This window comes from Artemia franciscana, chromosome 19 (genome assembly GCF_032884065.1).
Source record: "Artemia franciscana chromosome 19, ASM3288406v1, whole genome shotgun sequence".
In the NCBI taxonomy this organism is placed as follows: Eukaryota; Metazoa; Arthropoda; class Branchiopoda; order Anostraca; family Artemiidae; genus Artemia; species Artemia franciscana.
The window spans coordinates 11,205,024-11,227,193 of NC_088881.1; the positions used below are offsets into that span (position 1 = coordinate 11,205,024).

The following is a 22,170-nucleotide window of genomic DNA, read 5'->3' on the forward strand; positions in this document are numbered from 1 at the left end:
AATGTATGCGAGCTTCTTCAAAAGTAAATTATTTCCTTGATTTAAAATACGAAAGTTCAATTCATTTAACAATCCAGCTTCATTTTTCCCCTAAATCTAGCCTAATTTCTTTTTTCTTTTCAAAAATGGTTTCATTTTCTTCTTTAATTTTCCAAAGAAAGACTTAGTCAATTCTCAGCGTTTTATAATGTCTCTCTAAGACTTCAACATTAAATTGAATGGTAAAATCTGAGTTTATCTATTTTGCATGACTAATTATTCATTTTTCAATATGAGTAAACTTACCAACTGAGCTGAAGTTCAGGCCATAAGCGCCTATTGCATCAAAACACACATAAAAATTCTAATCATTGTTTTCTGGATATGGGCCAAAATTTCCCAATTTTTATCTTATACTTTGCCAGCTGTCCAACCTTACCCTACACAACAACACCTTCCAGGTTAAGAAACAACTTTCGAAATGTCTTCAGCCGGTATTTGACCCTGACTTGCAACTCATCTATTAGAATTCCGAATTCCTGTAAGGGGTTCAATACGCATTCTTATATTAGGTATTTTATGTTGAAAAAGATGTCAAGTCAGCTTAGTATTAATCTTTGCAAATATTTATTTTGTTTTTTTACATCCCACCATTTTGCGCCAATTCTGTTCCACCCTCTTAAGGATTTATCTCCTAACATTATCTTTTCAGCAATGCTGAGAGATTGGACTGAAAGGCTTCTGTCCATAACTAATTATTGATGTACCAGAGTCAGATGCTTCGCTTGCCAAATAATTACCTGTGAATCTAAAATGTCCCAGGACCCACGTTAGTGAAACATGGTTGCCATTTAATGTTGGTCTTTTCAAGGCTTTATAGCACTCCAATTATTTTTTGTTGACTTGATTTCCTTGACGCTGTTCGATGTAGAGAGTGCCTCCTCTGCATCCTCCATCTGCCTCCACTGCCTCCTCCATCTGCCTCGACTGCCTCTATCCATCTGCTTGCACCCAGTTTGAGCGTTTGCACTTCGCTCGGCCTGATGTTAGCCATCACTAGGTTTGTTGCCGAACTTTAGCCCAAGGATGAGAATTGTATTTGACTTTGTCATAACGTGGTCTCTGAACCCCTAGACCCCTGGACCACAGAAAAGCTCTGGGACCCCTACAAAATTCTTGACGAACTTCTATCGTGATTTGGAAAAAACTGATGTGCCGGTCTATAAATAGAACATAGATCTTGCTTTGAAGTGTCTGTGGTATTTATCAGGGAGACTGGTCGATTTTAAAATCCGTGAAAGAGCTTCTCGGTCACGAAAGAGCTGTGCGAATCATATTATTGAAGTCGACAAAGACAAAACAGTTTTCCATCAGAACTCTGTGATCTCCGCTATTTTCCGTCGAATCATAGGAATATGTTCGATAATTGAACGATTGGATATAAAGCAGCTTGATGCGGTTACCAAATCCTACGAATATTATCCGACATGGATTCAGCAAGACCATTGAGAAAAGTTTTCTGGAGACTGGACAGCAGAGTTATTCCACGGTAATTAGAGCAGTCACTTCTAGAGCCTATCCTCTTACGTGAGGGAATAATGACACCCTTTCGTCAATCTTCAAGGATTATCTCACTTCTCCTGATTATGAAGAAAATGACTTGGAGGAACAGGGACATTGTGGGGTCCGCATATTTCAGTAGTTCAGAGATAAAGCCATGGATACGAGCAGCTTTATAGTTTTTGAGTGTTTTAACTGCATTTTTGATTTTTTAAGGACTGAAAGGTTCATCTGTACGAATATCTGCATCAGTTCTTTGACTGCTAGATTGACTGAGACTATTATTTTTAAGACCAGACGGGCTAGTATTGCTTGAGAGTGAGCATGAGTGGTCCTTGCACCGCTCAGGACGAGAGCCTTCATCGGAAAGAAGCGTCCCATCCCTGGATAGCACAGGACCCAATGATGGAGTTTTTTTAGTGAGACTCGGGGATGCTAGAAAAGGCTACCTTTATCTTTCTTTTATGCTGCTAGTTTAATTTCAGCAGCTTTCATTGCAACGAACTGAGTTCAGTTCTAGTGAATTACTCTGCTCTACACTCAATTACGCCTTCGATAAGTGGCCATGGCGCCAAGGAATCTTACCCTTCGTCTTTGCTCTATGACAAACAGCGCTTCATTTATTAGCCACAATTTCTTTGGAAAACCTCTCTTGCCAAGCACAAATTGTTCTGCTTCACTCGTCTGCAATTTTAAAATATTTCCAGGCACCTCTGCTGCTGCTAAGTGTGCTAGGTAGCCCAAAGGGATTCTATACCTCAATAACGTACTTTATACGAGTATCTGGTCCCTGAAGCTTTCCAATTTCGGCATCGAATGGCCTTCTTGTGATCGTTGCACTTAGAGGTAATATGACACAAATATTGCTGTCTGTTTGGTTGAACTGTTTAAATCTTACAGCTGCTCACTCTATCCCAAATATTTCTATCAGGACAACCGTCACGAATTACCCTATATGATAACTTAGAATCCCTCTGTTAGAGTAGAGGCGTTATGGTTATATTGTTACTCCTGTCTCCATTTTCTATGGGTCCGAAAACCCTCTATATAGCATATTTTTGCATCAAGTTGATGGAGCGGTGCGACTTTCTGCTTCATTTCATTTCTTGTCATAATGAGAATAAAAAGTTTCCTGGTTGGTTTACTTCATCGGGTGAATATTATCTTTGGGAATCTGAAAATCTTATACTTATGCAATAATGAGTTCATGTGGCTTTTCGTTTCCTGCTTCTTAACTTCTGTTTCCGCGTCCATTGGTCAATATTATCCTGTCTGACAATGCTTTTTGTTGCTTCTTCCTCTAGAAAATTCTCTATAGGTTGAAGGCCTATACATACTTCATGGACGCTGTCGCAGTTCCATAGTACACTGGTGTGATCTTTAGGCAGGCAAGCCTATGTACTCATCTCAAAAGTGATATATCTGGGTCGAGTTGTCCAGATCACCAAACCAAATTACTGCTCCGGTCGAATTACTGCCTTATATAAATAAATGATCTCTTTTGAGCTAGACCAAAATTTTTCCCTGCTACTTATTGGCGTTGGATTAGGGAAGCTATGGTTTTCTGCGCTTTCTCTGCATGGTGTAATTTCCAGCTAAACTGGGTATCAGGTATGATTCTCAGGTATTTCACCTTTCTTTGAGTGATACCGAGTAGCCATTAAAATTAATGGCTACCCAGTTGCAAAATGGTTTTAATGGTTACAAAAGAACTTTCAGATTCATTTTGTTCGTGAATACTATTGCTTCACTTTTTTCAGGAACGAAGTGGAGACTGTGTCTTCGTGTCCATACGAAGACTGTGTCCATTCGTGGACACAGTCTCTAGTGGAGACTGTGTCCATTCGTGTCCATTCAGGATTTCCTGTCTTCATCCAAATAGGTTTTTCAGACATCCCGAGTGCGATCAGACGTTTGCCTAGGTAAAGTTTGGTTTTAGGATCGCTTATGAGGTGCCAATGAACTAACCCCATTCCATTCCATTCCATTCTTTTCAATAAAAAGGAGGATAGTACAATTAACGTGTATGATCTGTGATTTTGATAATGTTCTTTCCCAAGCCTAGGCATAACAAAACCTCTTTGTTTCGATAATAGCTACTGGATTGTTTATATATAGGCATACCTAATGCATGTGGTTCAAAGTAACACAGTTCAAAGTTGCATGTCTATCCTTACTTTTTATTTAAGAGTTCCAACATTTTAAAATATTTTCAACGAATTTACAGTTTACTATGTTTCTTGTATAGTAAGTGAATAAATATGTTAAATTAATATGTTCGTAATTAACTTAACTGGCTAAGATGATTTCACTTTGAGTCGCAAAACTAAGAAGACTGACCTAAATGTATTTCATGATGCCAGTTCTGCGAATAAATGGTGCATTTTTCAAAAGTCTTTCAAAAATTTTTCTTTTAGTATAACAAAAAACGTGTTTCAATATTTTCATTATTACTATCAATTAAATTGTCAGAGAAGGCATTGCCTAAAGAATCTTGACTGGTTTTATTTTTCCAAAGATCGGCGTTTGATAAAAAGTAACATTGAGGAGGAGATTGCCTCCTTCTCAACATCTCACTCTTTATGCTAAAGTTTTTTAGTACTTTTAAAAGAGCTTCTCATTGTTCTAATTAAACGGCCCTTGTCTTTCAGGAGTCATTCATAAGGAATCGGGACAACGTTCAAACATTAGCGCAAATAGTGAGGTGTTGAGGAGGGTGCAACACCCTTCGTATGCGTAATAATTTCTGTTCGTTTTAAGTTTTAATGTTGCTCCTTACTTTTAGTTGAAAAAACTTGTTTTTGTTTGTTTTATCTCTGATCGTTTTTAAATAGTGCCAGAAAATCTGGCACCACCTCCAAGGAGAAACCCCCTTCCACGGAAATATCCTATAGACAATTAGACCACAGTTAAAATTTACGCGGTCGAATTAGTTTATTTGTTTGTATGTTTTTTCCAGGGGTAATCGTATTCACCCAGTGGTCCTAGAATATTGGAAGAAGGCGCATTATAATACAAATTAAAATTTTTAGTGCCCTTTTGAATTGACCAAAAAATTGGAGGGCAACTCGGCCCCCTCCAGAGAGGGGAATATAGAATTTTTTTGTAAAATCCTCTGGCAAATTCCCGCAGTGTATAATTTCCCCTGACAAGTTCACTTCATGGAAACTCCCCCCCTTAGAAAAACCTCCAGCGAAAAATTGACCCCCCCCAGACTAACCCCCGCTTGGATTAGTCTGTTGATTGTAGAACTCTTGAAATAGATACAATAGTGCCGCTTCGGGTCTGTTGTATAACGTACGAGAAAATTGTAATTTTCTCGTACTCTTTACCACTACTTACACTACGTACCATTTACTCTTAACCACTCCGCACGTAAAATTGAGACGAAAAGAGAAAGCAAGACATATAGAATTTTTTTTTTGTAAAATCCTCTGGCAAATTCCCGCAGTGTATAATTTCCCCTGACAAGTTCACTTCATGGAAACTTCTCCCCTTGGAAAAACCTCCAGCGAAAAATTGCCCCCCCCCCAACTAGAAAATGTATGCATGCATGCATCCCAATAACAAATACTATGCGTAAACAATGGACAAATTTTATAACTTAAAGACTTTTCCCCTGGGGCTGTGGGGGTGATGTTATACTCAAAGGCATAGTTACTGGGCCTTTCAACTATGATGAACAAAATAGCTGACTCAAAATTGTGATCGGACGATTTTGGGAAAGTTGGGCGGGGGAGGGGGCTGAGTTGCCCTCCAATTTTTTGGTCAATTAAAAAAGGCACTAAAAATATTAATTTCTATTATAATGCGCCCTCTTCCAATATTCTAGGACCGCTGGGTGAATACGATTACCCATGGAAAAAAGAACAAACATACAAACAAATAAACACGCATCCGTGATCTTTCTTATGGCAAAATAAAAAAAAAATCCTCATTTTTACAGATAGGAGCTTGAAACCTATATAGTAGGGTTTTCTGATAATCAGATGGTGTGGTCATCATTAGGATCACTTGACTTTTAGACGTTGTTTTCTCTTTTTTTGAAAATCAGTAAAATTTTCTCAGGCTCATAACCTCCGATGAATAAGGCTAAACTTAATGAAATTTCTATAAATGAAATCGACATAAAAAACCAATTCTATTGATATATCTATTGATATCAAAATTCTATTTTTATAGTTTGATTACTTGTGAGCTGGGTTGCTCCTTGCTTAAAGTTCATTATCACAAACTCTTTGATTTGATTACTTCTTCTAGTTAGCCACCGGCTTTTGTCCGAGAAATTCGTCAATTTTAAATGCTTAAACAAACACTCGGTCCCTTTGTGAAGAATAAATATTTAAGAACGGAACAAAATCTATTTTGACAGATGATTCGTCAGTTTGGTCATGCAAAGTCAATCTTTCCCCTTATTTGATTTTATTCTATTCGTGCGCCATCAGCTGAACTAATCCTAAGTAGTTTTCTTTTTCCCTGCCATAATCACTGGTTATATAGCTTTTAATATGAATGTATTCTTTCGGTGGTTGGTTTGATTTATATACAGTAGGATTTTCTAAATTTTTGTGTACAATAGATTATTCCTAGGTGCATTGAAGATTTGTTTGACAGTACAATATACCATAGCACAATATACAAGGCGAGGATAATAAGCAAATTAACTGGTGAAGTAAAAATTATCGAGATAATGACTATACAAATTGGGCAAATATGTAATTCTGAGTGTATCCGAAAAGGTTACGAGCATTAAGGTGAAACATCCGAGAATGTTTAGGACTATGTTTTACTAAATCAAATGACATTGCGTGTATCCAGTTTATCAAAAACAGGGGTCTGTGCTATCTTAAGAACGGCTGAGGGTGTTAAGTTGAAACTCCCAGGATATGTCAAGGGGAATATTGAAAAGTGGTTGGAGAGCTGCCAGCCCCCTCCCATGCCCTTTACAGTTGCTCAAACACTAAAAATATTTGATCAAAATTTTGAAATAGACATCCTGCTCAAAACAATCTAAAGTTCAAATAACTATGTCTATCGGGGTGACCCCCCACCATTTTTGAAGAGGGACGTCAAGCCCAATAAAATACAATGTTCGCGTGCTGATTGTCAGAAAGACTTATCGTCAATATTTAAGGAACGGCTAACGGTATTAAGTTGAACATTTCAGGGGATGTTGAAGATCTATGGGAGGGTAATCAGCCCCCTTGCCCTTTTTATAAGTTTCCTTCCCTCATTGCTGATCAAACTTTTAAATATAAATTTGTTCAAAGCAGTAAAAAGGTCTAGTAACTATGCCTCCAAGAATGCAGTCCCCCCATTCCCCAGGGCAAGTATTGTAAATTATTCAATTTACCCTTTTTAAAATGTAGAATTTACCATTGGGAAAGGGTGGATTTTTAATTCAAGGTTTGTTCAAAAAGGCTAAATGTATAAGGTGAAACTTCAGGGAATGTTGGATTCTTTTATGCTTCTTTTTTTAACTAGCCTGAAGACACTATGTGTATACTTTTGATACTACTCCTACGATTTCTGTAACTAACGACATAAAGGGCATGAAGTTGAAACGTTTAGGGAGAGTTTCCATTAAGCGAAAAAACTATACGCAAGCAAGTATTAAAAGGGCATATAAGTAATATCATAGGCAGCGCTTCTCTTTCGTAGCTAGAAATAGCATTGATATTTTTACAGGAACTAATTTGATTGGAAATTCAAAGTTCTGGTAATCTATTCAGAGTCAAAAATGATTGGAGGACAATCAGCCCTCCACTTTAGCTCATAATTTTCTAGATACTTCTAATCAAAATTTAAGAGAGCCGTTTTGTTCAGCATAGCTGAACGGTCCTGTAACTGCATCTTTAGGGCCCTTGCGTAGGTCAACCCCCACAGTTAGGCAATTTGCCCATTATGTTTAAAAATCAATGTTGCCTTAAATTAAACTTAAAAGCACTGTATATATGCTGATTGCCAATAAGACCATCTACTTTATTTGCTGATTTTATTGCTACTTCTTCTCTTAAAATTTAACTATAAAATATTGCAAGGCCAGACAATTTTTGGCCTTACAATATTTTGTTAGTAGCACACCCTCGCAAGCGACGCTTTTGGCGTGCTATCGATTGATTTTGTATTAATACTACTACTACTAAGTGTATCCAAGCTATCAAAGAGCATAGATAGTTTTTTGCGAATGGTATGAAGTTATATTTTTTAGGTCAACTAGAGGAGGTATATAACTACATTAAACACTACTATTTGATTCCAGATTTTTAAAAAGGTTTATATTGTTAAAAATTGTTGAAAAATTTTCTTCATCATACCAGTAGCATTAAGTATTAGAGAATAACAGAAAAGATTTGAAGTATTATTTTCTTTTTCCCTGAAAAGACTATGTAAATATAAAACGAACAGAAAATTAAAAACACTTTTTCCGCAAAATAAGTTTTTCAAAGAAAAGTAAAAAAAAACACCATTAAACTAAAACTGAGCAAAAATAAAATCAAATAATCTACCAAGTGTAAAACTACCACAAATAAGCATCAATAAATAAATAAAACCCAAAACAAGCAGAAATTACAAAAAATAACTGAGTCAAACTCAAAACTAGCAGAAATTAACATGAGTAGGGCTCAAAACCCCTATGCCTTCTCAAGGCCAGAACATAATATGCAGTTTACTGAAAAAACTGCAAATGTATGCCTTCTCAAGGCCAGAACATAATTTGCAGTTTACTGAAAAAACTGCAAATGAATATTAGTTGTTAATTAATTGTATAATGTGTATTAATTCTCGATTTAATACACATATGCTAATATTTTATTCCTTAAAATGTTAATAATATAATTTGATTTATTAAAGTTTGTAGAAGTGAAAACGTTTAATTTTTTCCGTGGGAGGATCTTTCTGTGGAGGAATTTTTCCATGGGGAGAAGAGAACTTTCTATGAAAAGATGCCAGATTTCCCAGCATTTTTAAAAACTATCAGAAATTAAATATAAAAAAACAAGTTTTTTCAACTGAAATTAAGGAGCAACATTAAACATTAAAACGAACAGAAATTATTATGCACATGAGTGGGGTTTATCCCCTCGTCAGTACCTCACTATTTACATTACTGTTTTTTTAGTACTTTCAAAAGAGCTATTTATACTAATTACAAGGCTTTTGGGATTCAGGGGCCATTCTTAAACAATTAGAAAGGAATTCGAACTTTAGGCTAAAAAGCGAGGTATTGACGAGGGTATGAAGCCCCTCATATGCGTAATAATTTCTGTTTGTTTTAAGTTTTAATGTTGCTCCTTATTTTCAATTGAAAAAACTCGTTTTTTTAAATCACGTAATAGAATACTACTACTACTACTAATAACTCACTGCAGCACCAAGCCGCCTGAGGCCAACACAGCTACGTACGCTCCTTCTCCAACCTAATCTATTTAAAGCCTCCCTCTTTACACCCTCCCAGGAAGTTTCCATTTCCTTTAAATCTTTATTTATGACATCCTCCCAACCCAGACAAGGACGACCTGCTTTCCGTGTAGCCCCAGACGGTTGGCCAAAAAGGGCAATCTTTGGTAATCTGTCATCCTTCATCCGTAGAACGTGGCCTAGCCATCTCAACCTTTCTTTCATTATAGCCCTAGAACCTTCTGAAGGACTTTCGAGCATGCCACTAAATGCTGTTCCACTTCTGTGAAGTTACTGCTAAAACTGCTACTGAACTAACTTTATGGATTCTTTTATGCTTTGGTCTCTTCATTATTGAGTCTTTTTTTCTCTTGTGTAATGTGCTACATATTCACAACATCGAATAGAACATCAGATCTATTTTAAGGCTTAATAACGGGTTTCAAGGGTGTGCTTTTTAGTAACTTTCTATTTTATATTTATTAGATTCGCACCATGAATTCATGATCAAGATCATTATTACTATATGATCAGGACTATTAACCTAATTGTATTACTGTTTCTAGTTGGCTTCACCACGGCTGAAATTCGTTATGCCTGGCACACTGGAGCAAATTCAGTAGAAATCGACCAGACCGTTACTCTTCCCCAGTTCCAAGTACTTGGGTATCGGATAAAGTCCTTTGAGGTCCAGTTAGCAAGCGGTAAGCCAGTAATGAAGAATGTGAAAACCGCTCCTGGGTTTACCCTTTCAATTCTCTAGGTTTTGTCCTTGCAACCACACTTCCCCTATCACCTAAGTCTCTAGTTTCCCAGTTTCTGTCCGTTGGTCATTCAAGTAACGTCCGCAGATCACTGGTTGGCATCTTATGCGGTTTAACGAAAAGCGATATTCACGCCTCTTAATATCCTTCTTGGTCAATCAAAATATTCCGGGCGAAAAGAAATATTACTTTGTTGCTTTAATATGATATTTTTATGTTACTTTAATGAATCTGGACATTTCTATTTGGTTGATTGTTGGGTTATACTGCTTTGTCTTTGGTGATTGGATAGACGAACAAGGCCAAGACCATCTTCAAATGCTTGTTTGTCTCAGTTGCTAAAGTAGAAACAGCGTTTCATCTTCATCTTTTTTCTCTCTCTTCGGTATTTTCTTTTTTTCAAACCCAATAATTACCATTAACACATTATACTAGTATTAGGAATTCTAGTTACTATTGTCACTGAATTTTCACTGTTGTGTCTAATTTTTTTAAAAATTATTTTTTTTTTTTGAAAAAAAAACTATTTTTTTTTCTGAAAAAAAAAAGTTTTAACTTATTAAAATCTAGATTACGATTCTAAGTTTATTTAGTTTTAGCTTGGAATTTTCTTAAATTAGGCAGTTTCTTTTGTTTTACAACTAAGTTTGCTGGGTAATGAAATGATTTGGGCTGACTAGTATGGAGAAAAAAGGTAAGTTAAAAAAAAACATATACAAAAAAATCTACTTAGCCCTTTCAAAAAGTTGTTCTCTTAGCTTTGCCCTATTTTGCAATAATAATAGAAAATATGAAAAACAGGTAAAAATAATATTTTCAATTAGATTATGGTCATTAGCTTCATATTTTTTTCTGAGTAACGCTAGATGGCTTTTTTTTCTTAGTGAAGAACCTGTTTTTAGGCTCCTATCAGTTTGCAATAATACTTCGCTGGTAACTTAGGTTTTTTACAGTGGGTGATCTATGATTAGAGCATCTTCTAACCTTTATACTCCCCTTTATAGTCGCTATACACGATTCTTTCCGATGTAAATTTTCACAAACATACAAATTTTCAAATGGGAGTAAATCCATTTATTCAGACAGTGAAAAAACAAGTAAAAAGTCCAGGTACTGCGATCACATATACAGGGATCGTCATCAGTAGAGTTACTAAAATAATATAATGAAACTAGCATATTTACACAAAAAAATTCTCCAAAAGAAAAGATTCTTCAGTCAAGTAGAAAATTTGAAATTGTAACATATATAAATGCTTAAAAATTTGGATTTTAGAACTAATATAAGGGACATTCTATCAAAAAGATTTTATTAGAATACGCTCTTATTAAAAGTTATAAGTTATTGAAACAAAATGTATGAAACGAGTATGAAATGAAATGGAATATTCTTAGCGATTTTTGACTTTTGAAATCTACTTATAAATTTCTGCTATATACATTTTTCTTTTAAGCAGCTTAAAAATCCTTCAAAATTGAGCTTCATTTTTCACAAAGAATCCGAATTCGTAGTTTTGCATTGGGTTTGCCATTCATAATTTTAAGGTATTTCCACAAGCATTAGGATAAGTGTGGCAGGGTTTCTTACCTATCTTGCTGTTTTTAAGGTTTCCAAGGTCAGTTTAAACATACATTAACAATGTTGATGCTTCCGATATATAGCAGCAGCTACTGTGGGCAAGCCTATTTCCCAATCACAAGTTTCATTTCCTGAATTTTTTTTATTGTAGAGTTTTAAACACCTTAAAATTTTTGGCTAGGATTAAAAAAAAACTGATTATACATGCTTGATTTCTCCTATAATAGGCCTAGCTTAAAAAAGTAGAAACTTATTCAGGTTCTCATAAAATTTTTAAGTAATACCACTTGCCTCACTAAAAAGTGTTTCATCGCTCTCTGTCACCCTTAGAGTCCATGCCTTTAAACTTCGCTCCAAGGCAAAATATTCACAATTAAGCGTTATTTAGGAACATGAAGCGAAAATAAGCATTAAAATAACGTTCTGTTTTTAAAAGGCCGTCGCTAGAACTGAGAGAGCCTAACGTGCTTTAGGCTATGTGTAAAAATGGAAGATTCTCAAGTTGAGCATATTAGCAACAATACGTTAAAATATGATGAAGTGTCAAACCAAGATAGTACGTTTTAATATAAGTACAATCAGTTATGATATTTAGGCAGATAACGTTCAACGTGGGGCCTTATGACCGCTCTCTGCGTTAATATTAAAGTATTCTGTATTTTTGCACATTAACAATATTTCAGCAAGTAAGTAGGAAAATAAATCACTTGAATAAACGTCAACATATTTAAGCAGAATACGTACAAATGAACGCTATTAGTTGGGACATAATTAAAGCTTTATCTCCTTGTGAAAACTAATTTGAAAATTATGAATGATTAACCCTCTTTTGTTTTTACCTTCTATTTGGCGAAAAGCGAAAAGGAAAATTTTTAAATAGCCTTTGCAAGAGAACACAAGAAAATTTATATGGTAAAAACAAACAACCAATGAAAACTAAGTTTGTAAGGGTAAAACTTTCAACAAAATGAAATTTCTCTTGTTAGTTGTTTCCGATTTGACTGATAAAGATAAAATATTAAATTAAATTGTCAGAAACATCTCTAAAAACAGCAGAATAGAACAAAAATGTCACAGTAATAAATAAGCCATGACAAAAAATTACTGTATAAAAAAACACGCATGGTCAATAAGCAATTAAAAGTGTAATTTAATTTGTTTATAGAATTAATTTAGCCAAGTACTTTGAGTAAAGTATTGTTGTAAAGTAATCTAAAACCTATATAAAACCTCACGGTTGTTGACATTATCTATGATTGACCTTTTATAACTCAAGTCATTAAATCTTACAAACCGAATCAAACGCATATCAAACGGCGTTGTTGAAATCGACGCCAAACGATTTCAAGTCAAACGGCGTCGATTTCAAGTCAAACGGCGTTGTTGAAATTCCTAAAATTCCCTGTGTAGGCTTAGGATGCATTAAATAAAAAAATTTGTTTTTTTAACTGAAAGTAAAAAGCAACATTACAACTTAACACGAACAGAAATTACTCCGCATATGAAAGGGGCTGTTCCCTCTTCAACACCCCACTCTTTACGCTAAGGTTTGACTCTTTCTCTCAACTCTACTTTTTAAAACAGTAAAAAACTTTAGCATAAAGAGCGGGGTGTTGAGGAGGGAACAGCTCCTTTCATACTACAGTTTGATTATGGAATCCTACGAACTGTTTTCGTCCACACAATCCACTCATTTCATCCATACTCATCCACTCCTTTCATCCACGAACTGTTTGATTATGGAATCCTGCTTTTAACTCTGGTTGTACTGTGGGGGGGGGCGGTCCCACAGCCTGTTACAGACTGTGCAGATAGTTCTAGTTACTGAATTATGATGGCTGAACGAAAATTTCTTTGTAGCAAGTTGTACTTTTGAAATGACATTGCAGCACTGACTACGCAGCGCTAAGCTTCATCATATATTTTTTTTTTACACACTTTTCAGTTTATCGCTAAGATATCATGTTGAATGAAACAAATTCATGATGTGTTTTTAAAACTTTTTTCGCAAACATCCCCCTTAAAAATAACTACCCCTGAGAAAAATCCTAGATACGGCCTTGTAAGAAGGCATCGGTTCGTGCCATATGTTTTATTTAAATTTATAAATAAGAGGACCAAAGTTATCTTTGCAAATGAAGTAGCTGCAGGAAAATGTGCTTATGTCAGTGGTTTGAGTTAACTTTGTAGTCAAAGCTGCCACCCTGGTTAGTAGCAGGGCCTTTTTTATCACCACCGATCGCAATGGGAAATCTTTTTGTAGTAATTCCTATTGATCGCAATGAAGGTCAAAGGCTTAATTATATACTTCATGGGTTATGAAATCAGCTCTGTCTGAGTTTGCGCAGCACTAAATTTCCCCCTAAATGTGTGCGTTCGGTTCAGTTCCTTTTATTATTACAACAAAAATATTTACAAGAGCACTATTACAATGGTCTCCGTAAGGCTCCTTGGCTCGTAGTATGGAGACTAAATACACTAAACCTAAAACAAAACAAAAACTCACTTCATTATTAATACAATAATATAAACAAATCAAGCAACAAGAGAAGACACCAATCCTTGATCGATCCCCACATTTAAAACCTATCGATCCTTTGATCCCATCCAGTGCATAGGGCGAAAACAGCTACCATCTAAGCCCCGTGTAATAAAAATAATAAGCCAAATAATAACATAAATTAAAACTAAACTAATCAATTTCATAATAAAAACTTCAAATATCTATTCTATATTTTAATGTAAGAAAATTTTTAAGCTAATTAAATGTGATTTCTACTTTGTCACAAAAAAATGTATGTGTCAATTTTTGAATTGGTCTGTGAGGACATTTGAAGAGTAAATTTCCTTTTCTCACTGCAAGTGCAACTGACACGTGTTGCTTTGGGAAATTCATAATTGCTAACAAAACTCAATTAACCTGTAATATATGCAAATAGTAGATGAACTCATTGAAATGTTGGTCATCCAAATCCTTGGTTTAATGGAGCACAGGTTTTGCAGAAACGACAGTAGAACACTTAGTTTTCTATTTATTCAATTTTTTTTACTCTTATTTATTTTTACTCTATCTGTAAAATTTAAAATTAAATTGATCATAGGCTAAGCGCCAGACATTTTGCAGAGTAGATGTGTCATTCAGATGAGCTCTCTTTTGAACATGTGGTAATTTACTTAGTTTTATATACATAATTTTTTGACTGTTTTACATATTTTTACTGTAACTTTATAAGTATATATGATTTCACAGTTAAATCATTATATTAAACTGTAAAAGTCTGAAGTCTACTGAGTTATTTGCGTTTTATTGAAAACTATATGTTTTGGATAATCCCTGGAACTAGTAAAATTAAAGGGGATATTTGATATATAATGATATTAATTGCTGAAAATTCAGCAGCTAGTGATGTTACCTACCTGTAATTTTTATTTCTATTTTCAATGATACAAGTACGAAAGAAAATATTTGTAACGTACTGCCTTTTCAGTAATTTGTTACTGAAACAAATATAATTCGTTATTATAATAATTTGTTTAAAACCACCCCATCCACAAAAACTTTATCTGTCCACCGTGGTAACTTGCAGAGCTTACAACCCTTGCCCTGGGGGATATGGGGGATTTTGTCAACCTAGAGGCATAGTTATTTTCCCTATTGATTATTTTGAACAAAATGGCCATCTTAAAATTTTGATTGGAAGCATTTGGGGAAAAGAACGTGGAGGGGAGATGGTTGCTTTCTGATCATTTTTGACTCTTAAAACAACTACAAGAAATTCTAATCTGAAGTGGAATGAACCCCATTTTAAGTTTATACGATCATCCCTTCAATAAAAACCTTACAGGCTAACAATGAGCAATTTTCATGACTTACAGCTAATGCCCCAGGGGCTGGGGGGAGGTTATCCCATAAGGAATTATATTTATTTTCCCTTTTGACTATTTTTAACAAAAGTACTATCTCAAATTTTGATTGGAAGTATTTACGGAAAATAAATGTCGTGGGGGAGGGGCTGATTGCCCTCCAATCACTTTTGACTCTTAAAAAGGGAACTAGAGCTTTTGATTTCAAATCGAATAAGCCTCCTTTGAGGTTTATACTACCACCCCTCTGTAAAAAATCTTTAGATGTTAATAGTGGACAACTTCCCTAACTTTCAGCCCTTGCACTGTTTTTTTTTTTAAACCCAGAGGCATTGTTGCTTCGCCTTTGGGCTATTTTCAACAAAATGGCTATCTAAAAATTTTAGTAAAAAAGAGGGCATTAGGAGAAAAGAGGGCATGGAGTGGGGCTTATTACCCTCCAATCACTTTGGCTCTTAAAAATGACACTAGAACTTTCGGTTTTGAACGAATGATCACCCTCCAAAGTTTATACGATCAGCCTTTGATATGAAATGCCTCCAGAAAAAAATTTGTAAATCACTAAAGTCTTAAGAGACTAAAGTCTCTTTACTATGGGTAAGACATAGCCATACTTTGGTTTTTGGCTAGTTTTCCTTGATACTGGACAATCATGTAAGATTTAGCCATCAATTAGGTGCCCTTTGTCACGTGTATAGAAGTTCCCTATTTTGTCTTTCCATCTTAACAATTACCAGCTAATGGATTTAATTTCATTTTTGTCATAATCCTGTCTTTGCATAAAAAATAAAGGGAAAAGGCTTTATTTTTAAAAGTTTGCAATGCAGTAGTAAAAGTTAGTGGCTCTGTGTCCTCCTCGTTGCATCGAATCTACAGTAGCTGTAGATTCTAACGCAATTCCGTTTAATGTTGAATGAATCTAGAATATGCTATAGATTGGAAATCACTGAAGTTCATTTACTTTTTAGGCAATTACTCTAGACTGGCCTGTGAAATCCAATTTGTCCGGTCAATGGGATACTACCTAATCCAAATCTATATTCCATCAAGCCTTATTGTCGTCATTTCCTGGGTCTCTTTCTGGCTGAACCGAACTGCAACTCCAGCTAGGGTGTCATTGGGCGTCACGACTGTGTTGACTATGACAACCCTAATGTCAAGTACAAATGCTCAACTACCGAAGATTTCATATGTAAAGTCAATTGATATATTTCTTGGCACTTGTTTCGTAATGGTTTTTGCTTCTCTATTAGGTAAGACCTATTCAATTTATTTTTTAATAGAACGCATTTCTGATTTTAATTTTGTTTTCTGCCAAAAATCTTTAAGGACTGAGCACTGTTAAGGGATGGTTGAAGATAATTAGGATAAAAACGCTAGTGGGGCTGGTGGAAATAATTTTTAAGTTTTAAGGAGTTGTGACTCTAAGTTACCTAAATATTTATGAGATAATCTATAATTTCTACTTAGTTAATAGAAAAAAAGAATATCGCAACTTCTATTCTCAAATTCAAGTTTTAGTACCATAGTAACCCTAAGTTCTGCTTAGAACAAATGTCAAGCAGAATGACAAAATGACCCGACACTTACCCTAGATGGGTTCAGCACTGCTAGCAGATTAGTTCAAAGCGGTTATAATGGACTGAAAGGTATTTTGTATCTTATGAGCAATGGCACATTAGTTAATAGATTTTCGTGGGAAGTTTGATGTGTTGTTAACCTTTATACTATAAATTGTAATCGGTGATGCAATGACAGATGGTAGAGGTTTTGAGCTCCTTCCTCCAAAACTTTATCTCTCCAAGTCTCAAATTAGGAATGTAGGCACTAGTCCTACTCCTGACAGTCAGATAAGGCCCAAGATAAAGAATTATTTTTGCATACGCTATCTTTCCTGAACAAACATCCTATTGGCATGGTTAATTTATTTTACAATAAAGCAAGATAACCGATCTAGTTGTTTTTGAAATATTTAAAACCATTTCTTATACGAATAAAAAGTTCTGGTGTCCATGAGAATAACGGATGAGGAAGCAATTTCAGTTCCTTTGACAATTAATGGATCATCCATGATGCCAAGGAAAACCACCTTCAAGAAAATCATTGCAAGAACAAAGTAAAACAAAAGACGTAAGTTGAATTCGGCTGGTTATCTTCAATGCTGAACCAATTATTTTATTTTATGCTGAACCATTTAATGCTGAACCATTTATCTAACAAAAGACGTAAGTTGAATTCGTTTGGTTATCTTCAATGCTGAACCATTTATTTTATTTAATGCTGAACCATTTATCTAACAAAAGACGTAAGTTGAATTCGGTTGGTTATCTTCAATGCTGAACCATTTATTTTATTTAAGGCTGAACCATTTATCTAACAAAAGACGTAAGTTGAATTCGGTTGGTTATCTTCAATGCTGAACCATTTATTTTATTTTTAGAATACGCAGCTGTTGGCTATATGGCAAAAAGAATCGAAACACGAAAAAAAAGGTTTCAGGCATTGCAGGCCAAAATCATTGAACAAAAGAAAGCCATGCTAGAAGCACAAGCAGGCAGCGCGTCAGAGCACGAAGCAGCTAAAATTATATCACGAGTGAGTTATTTAGATTGTTTTAAATTTCTTGCCCAAACATAATGAACTATCCAATCATTAAGCGTTCTAAGCTATAATTTGACTCTAGTGCTAAGTAACTAAGTCATTTTTCTGATCATGGGCGAGAAAGATTGCATTTATTGACCAGATATCAAAAGATTAACTAATCATTATTATAAAACGCTCGAATTATTATATAATTATTATTAATTATTATAATATAATTAAAATAACTATGATTATAATAGCTATAATTGTTATTAAATTATTGTTATTATTATATTATATCTTTATTATATTAATTTATTATTATTATATTATGCTTTATATCATAACAAACTATAATAACTATAATTATTTTAAAACATTCGAATCTATGACTGAAAAGTGGAGCTTGATAAATAGATCATACTTTTGATCGTATATCAAAAATGGGAATAGAATTATAAAGGAACTTTTTACTTAACCCATATTGAGACTACTACCATTGGAAACGGGCAATATTGATTTTACTGTGTGCAAAAAAAGCGAATGTTTGAGTATTTTGCGGACAAAACCAACTAATCAAATTTTAATGCTAGGTGCCTATGGAGGAGTTTTGATGGAAGGAATTTAATAAAATGCGTGACACGGGTGAATTATAAGACACACGTGAAAAATTATGGATAATTTAGTAAGAATTTTTTAGTTTTTTTTTTGTGGTTTTACTTTTTTTTAGTTTTTTTAGTTTTTTTTCTTTTTTCTTTTTATTTTTTTTTTATTTTTATTTTTTAGTTTTGTTTTTCTCCTTTATTTTTCTTTTTTTCCTTTTTTATTTTTTTTCTTTTTTAGTTTTTTAGCTTTTTTAGTTTTTTTATTAGTTTTTAGTTTTTTTCTTTTTAGTTTTTTGTAGTTTTTATCTTTTTTTTAGTTTTTTTAGTTTTTTTACTTATGTCCTGGTCGTTATTCATACTCCCTGTGTCCCGGTCGTCATTTGTGTCCCGGTGCTTTGTTGATGGTGATTGCTAATCGAACATTCCTTGTGTCCCGGTCGCTTTCTCTTTGAGTGTCCCAGTCGTCATTTATATTCCCTATGTGCCGGTGTCCCGGTCGTCATTTGTGTCCCGATGTCCCGGTCTGTAATTTCGTCAGTCGAAAACAACACACAAACATGAGGTCACTCAACAGACCCACACACACACAGACAACTTATTTTTATATATATAGATATATAGATATATATATATATATATATATATATATATATATATATATATATATATATATATATATATATATATATATATATAAATAAATAAATATATATATATATATATATATATATATATGTATATATATATATATATATATATATATATATATATATATATATATATATATATATATATATATATATATATATATATATATGATTGTTTATTGTACATTTATTGCTTATAATAGATCGCCTAATATTTTTAAATTCAACGAGTAGGATGTTTGTTAAATAGTTACTTTTCTTTACTATCACTTGAATAGCACCTGCTTTAATAGCACCACCTCTGGTCCCCTCCCTCCGCAATAAAAATACTGTGGCTACATCCCTGCCCCAAGACACATGAGTTCTACTGACAACTGTACAGAATATTTTAAGGAAAGGCCCTTTGACTAAAAATATAAAGGCCCTTTGACTGTGTATCATATTAAGGTATAGATTTTCCATAGTTTTAAATTAACTCGAATTAAAAGTGAAAATAATAAAAAAAGGAACTTCTAATTAAATTGAATAGTAGAATTAAATTGAAAGTCAGTAAAATTAAAACTCGTCCTTTTTACTCAACCAAGATCCTTTTAGATCTTAAGTCAAGAAAGGTCCATGCCAATTTCTACTCTAAGGAAGATCGATATAGCATTTCAATTGTCCTGTGGTACCACAGTGGGTTTGATCTCAGTTTGGTAACACGGGACCAAGAGTCACCACGGGACACGGACACGTAACACGGGACAAAATCAATTTCACTCTCCTCAAAGATGTATAACCAGGTCCTGCAGCACTGCTCTTCATTGAAGACACGATGTCAATCACTTCTTGATCAGTCTTGATCAGACTTTTGTAAGCCAAATGCTCATATTACATGCAGAGCCCAGAAACTGTTCAAAAGTTCCATCTTCAGGATAAACTTCGATCAAATTTTTACAGCCTGTTTTAGAAAAATGGGAAGCCTCTCCTTTGGGAAGTTAACCCGGGCCGAAAAACCTGGCTATAGCTACACTCTACAGGGCTGACCCAAGGACCTTAGTGGTCAAGAAGCGTCGTTAATCGGTTACTACTATTACTACCACCAATAGAGTAATGTAAGAAAAAGCCCCTCCTGCTTACTGCTTTTTTGGTGAACTAAGAAAACATAGATAGCATTAAAGTGTGTCCAAGCATAAAGGATACCATGGGAATTTCACATGATAAAATCGTTCTCTCTGGAAAACAATTCAATGAATATAGAAAGAAGCAAAATAGCAACAAATATTTGTTGATGTATTACCACTCCCTTCTCCCCAAAAACCAAACGTGTAAATTTCCAAAACAAAAATTTTCCTTTAGCAATAAAAGGCATGCTTGTTACAAAAGAAAAATAAATTCTTGGGGGCCCCACCCTTCATAAACAAATTTAAAAAATTGCTTAAGCCGAAAAATATTTTTACTTGCCATAATTTCCAAAGAGTATATGCAGCTCCTTATATGCGGGGAGATGTTCTGATATACAAGGAGAGCATGGTATCCGTTCTATGGGTTTCAAACTGAACAAACGGCTAACCTCATCTTGAATTGACTGTGAGGCTATATGCTCGAGGACAAACGCAGTACCGACGGGATGTATGACTTCTGACATCTTGAGGATATTTATACAGCTTTTGAATATATTTAATCGGATTGGATATCTCGTAATTTTCGCTTGATAGGATTTTGGCCCTACTAGAGCCAAAAATTTTGATTTCTGATACAAAGTGGCAGAAATTGACACTTTCTTAAAACAGGATTCCCTTTGTTTGATAAAAGTATGTTTAGGGCTCTATCCTGATATCCTAAATACACTACTTCGACGTTATCACTTCTGGGGAAAGAACTAATAAATATGTTTCCACCGTCAAAATCCTTTGAAAAATGCAAAATTTCATGATTCTTGCAAATAGGAGCTTAAATCCTCTGCAATAGCGTTCTTAGAGACTCTGAGAATGATATTGCAACTTTCAATTGTACCACATCCTTTTAAAGTTGTGTTTCTTTCTCTTTTCTTAAAAAACTATGACATAGCCCAGAATTTCTTACATCGAGATATTTTTCAGATTACATTTTTTGCCGATAATGATATTCTTTTAGGTTTTTCGCTGATGCTATTTTTCCTGTCATATCGCGACAAATTTGTACCTGATTAATGAATATTTTAAATATGGTTTATATACTGAGTTCCCTAAAGCTGCTGGGGTAATACCTATATTTAAGGGAGAAGAGAAAAATAATGTAAATAACTATAGATGGATACCCCTCCATTCTGCCATAGCGTGGTTATTAGAGAAATTTACCTACATTAGAGTGTCTGAGTTTTTGGAGAATAGATCGTTTTTCATCCTAATCAAATTGTTTTTCGTAAAGGGATGTCTACGGAACAGGTAGTTTTAATGTTAACTACTTTTGTAAATGATGCTCTAGACCAGGGTTTTAAAGTGGCGTCTATTTTCTTAGGTATTTTAAAAGCGTTCGACACTGTTGACCATGTAATACTATTGGGGAAGCTAGAAAATTGGGGTATTGGAGAAAACGAATTGAAGCTGCTTGAATCTCCTTTGAGTGGTAGGACACAGTATGTAGAAATGTCTGGGGCTAATTTGAGCAAAGTCAAGCTAAGTGGAGCTAATTTGAGTTTGGTGTACCCCAGGGCTCTGTTTTAGGCCATCTGTTATTCCCAATACATATGAATGACTTGATCTTTATTGTATTGAGTTCAATTAATAATTATCAAAGTTTCTATACTAATTCTAAGGCTATCCTTTCAAGTTTTGCTGATGACACCATTTTACTATGACAGCAAAGACTGTAGCTCATTTGATAGAAATAATGAAAATGGGTAGATAAGTGGATACACAAGTGCATAGTTATGAATAGATAAGTGCATGATGGTAAAAAAAAACTTCTGTTAAATCATAATAAATCAGCGTTTCTTATGTATGGTAGGTCTTCTAATAATTACCGTTGGATCACTGTTATACATATAGGTAATTATGTAGTCAGACGTACCAATAAAATCAGATACATTGGTGTTATTGTTGATGAGTGTCTTAATTAAAAAATTGTATATCTATTATTAGTTGTAAAACTGCAAGATAAGATTAATTTATTCCTGTTTAGTCTGCCTGTGTTTGGTTGATTGTGGGAGCATATGGTCTAGTGCGTTTT

General features: G+C 34.4%; 1 protein-coding gene across 4 annotated transcripts in view; it reads left to right on the top strand.

Annotated features, from left to right (window-relative positions):
* Positions 1-22,170, top strand: part of LOC136039285 (gamma-aminobutyric acid receptor subunit beta-like) — a 122,202-nt gene that overhangs the window by 82,997 nt on the left and 17,035 nt on the right. For all 4 annotated transcript variants that reach the window (XM_065722872.1, XM_065722874.1, XM_065722873.1 and 1 more), the window contains 3 exons: positions 9,507-9,644; positions 16,115-16,399; positions 17,587-17,741. In XM_065722872.1, coding sequence (XP_065578944.1) covers positions 9,507-9,644; positions 16,115-16,399; positions 17,587-17,741 — 578 coding nt within the window. The remainder of the gene's footprint in view (positions 1-9,506; positions 9,645-16,114; positions 16,400-17,586; positions 17,742-22,170) is intronic.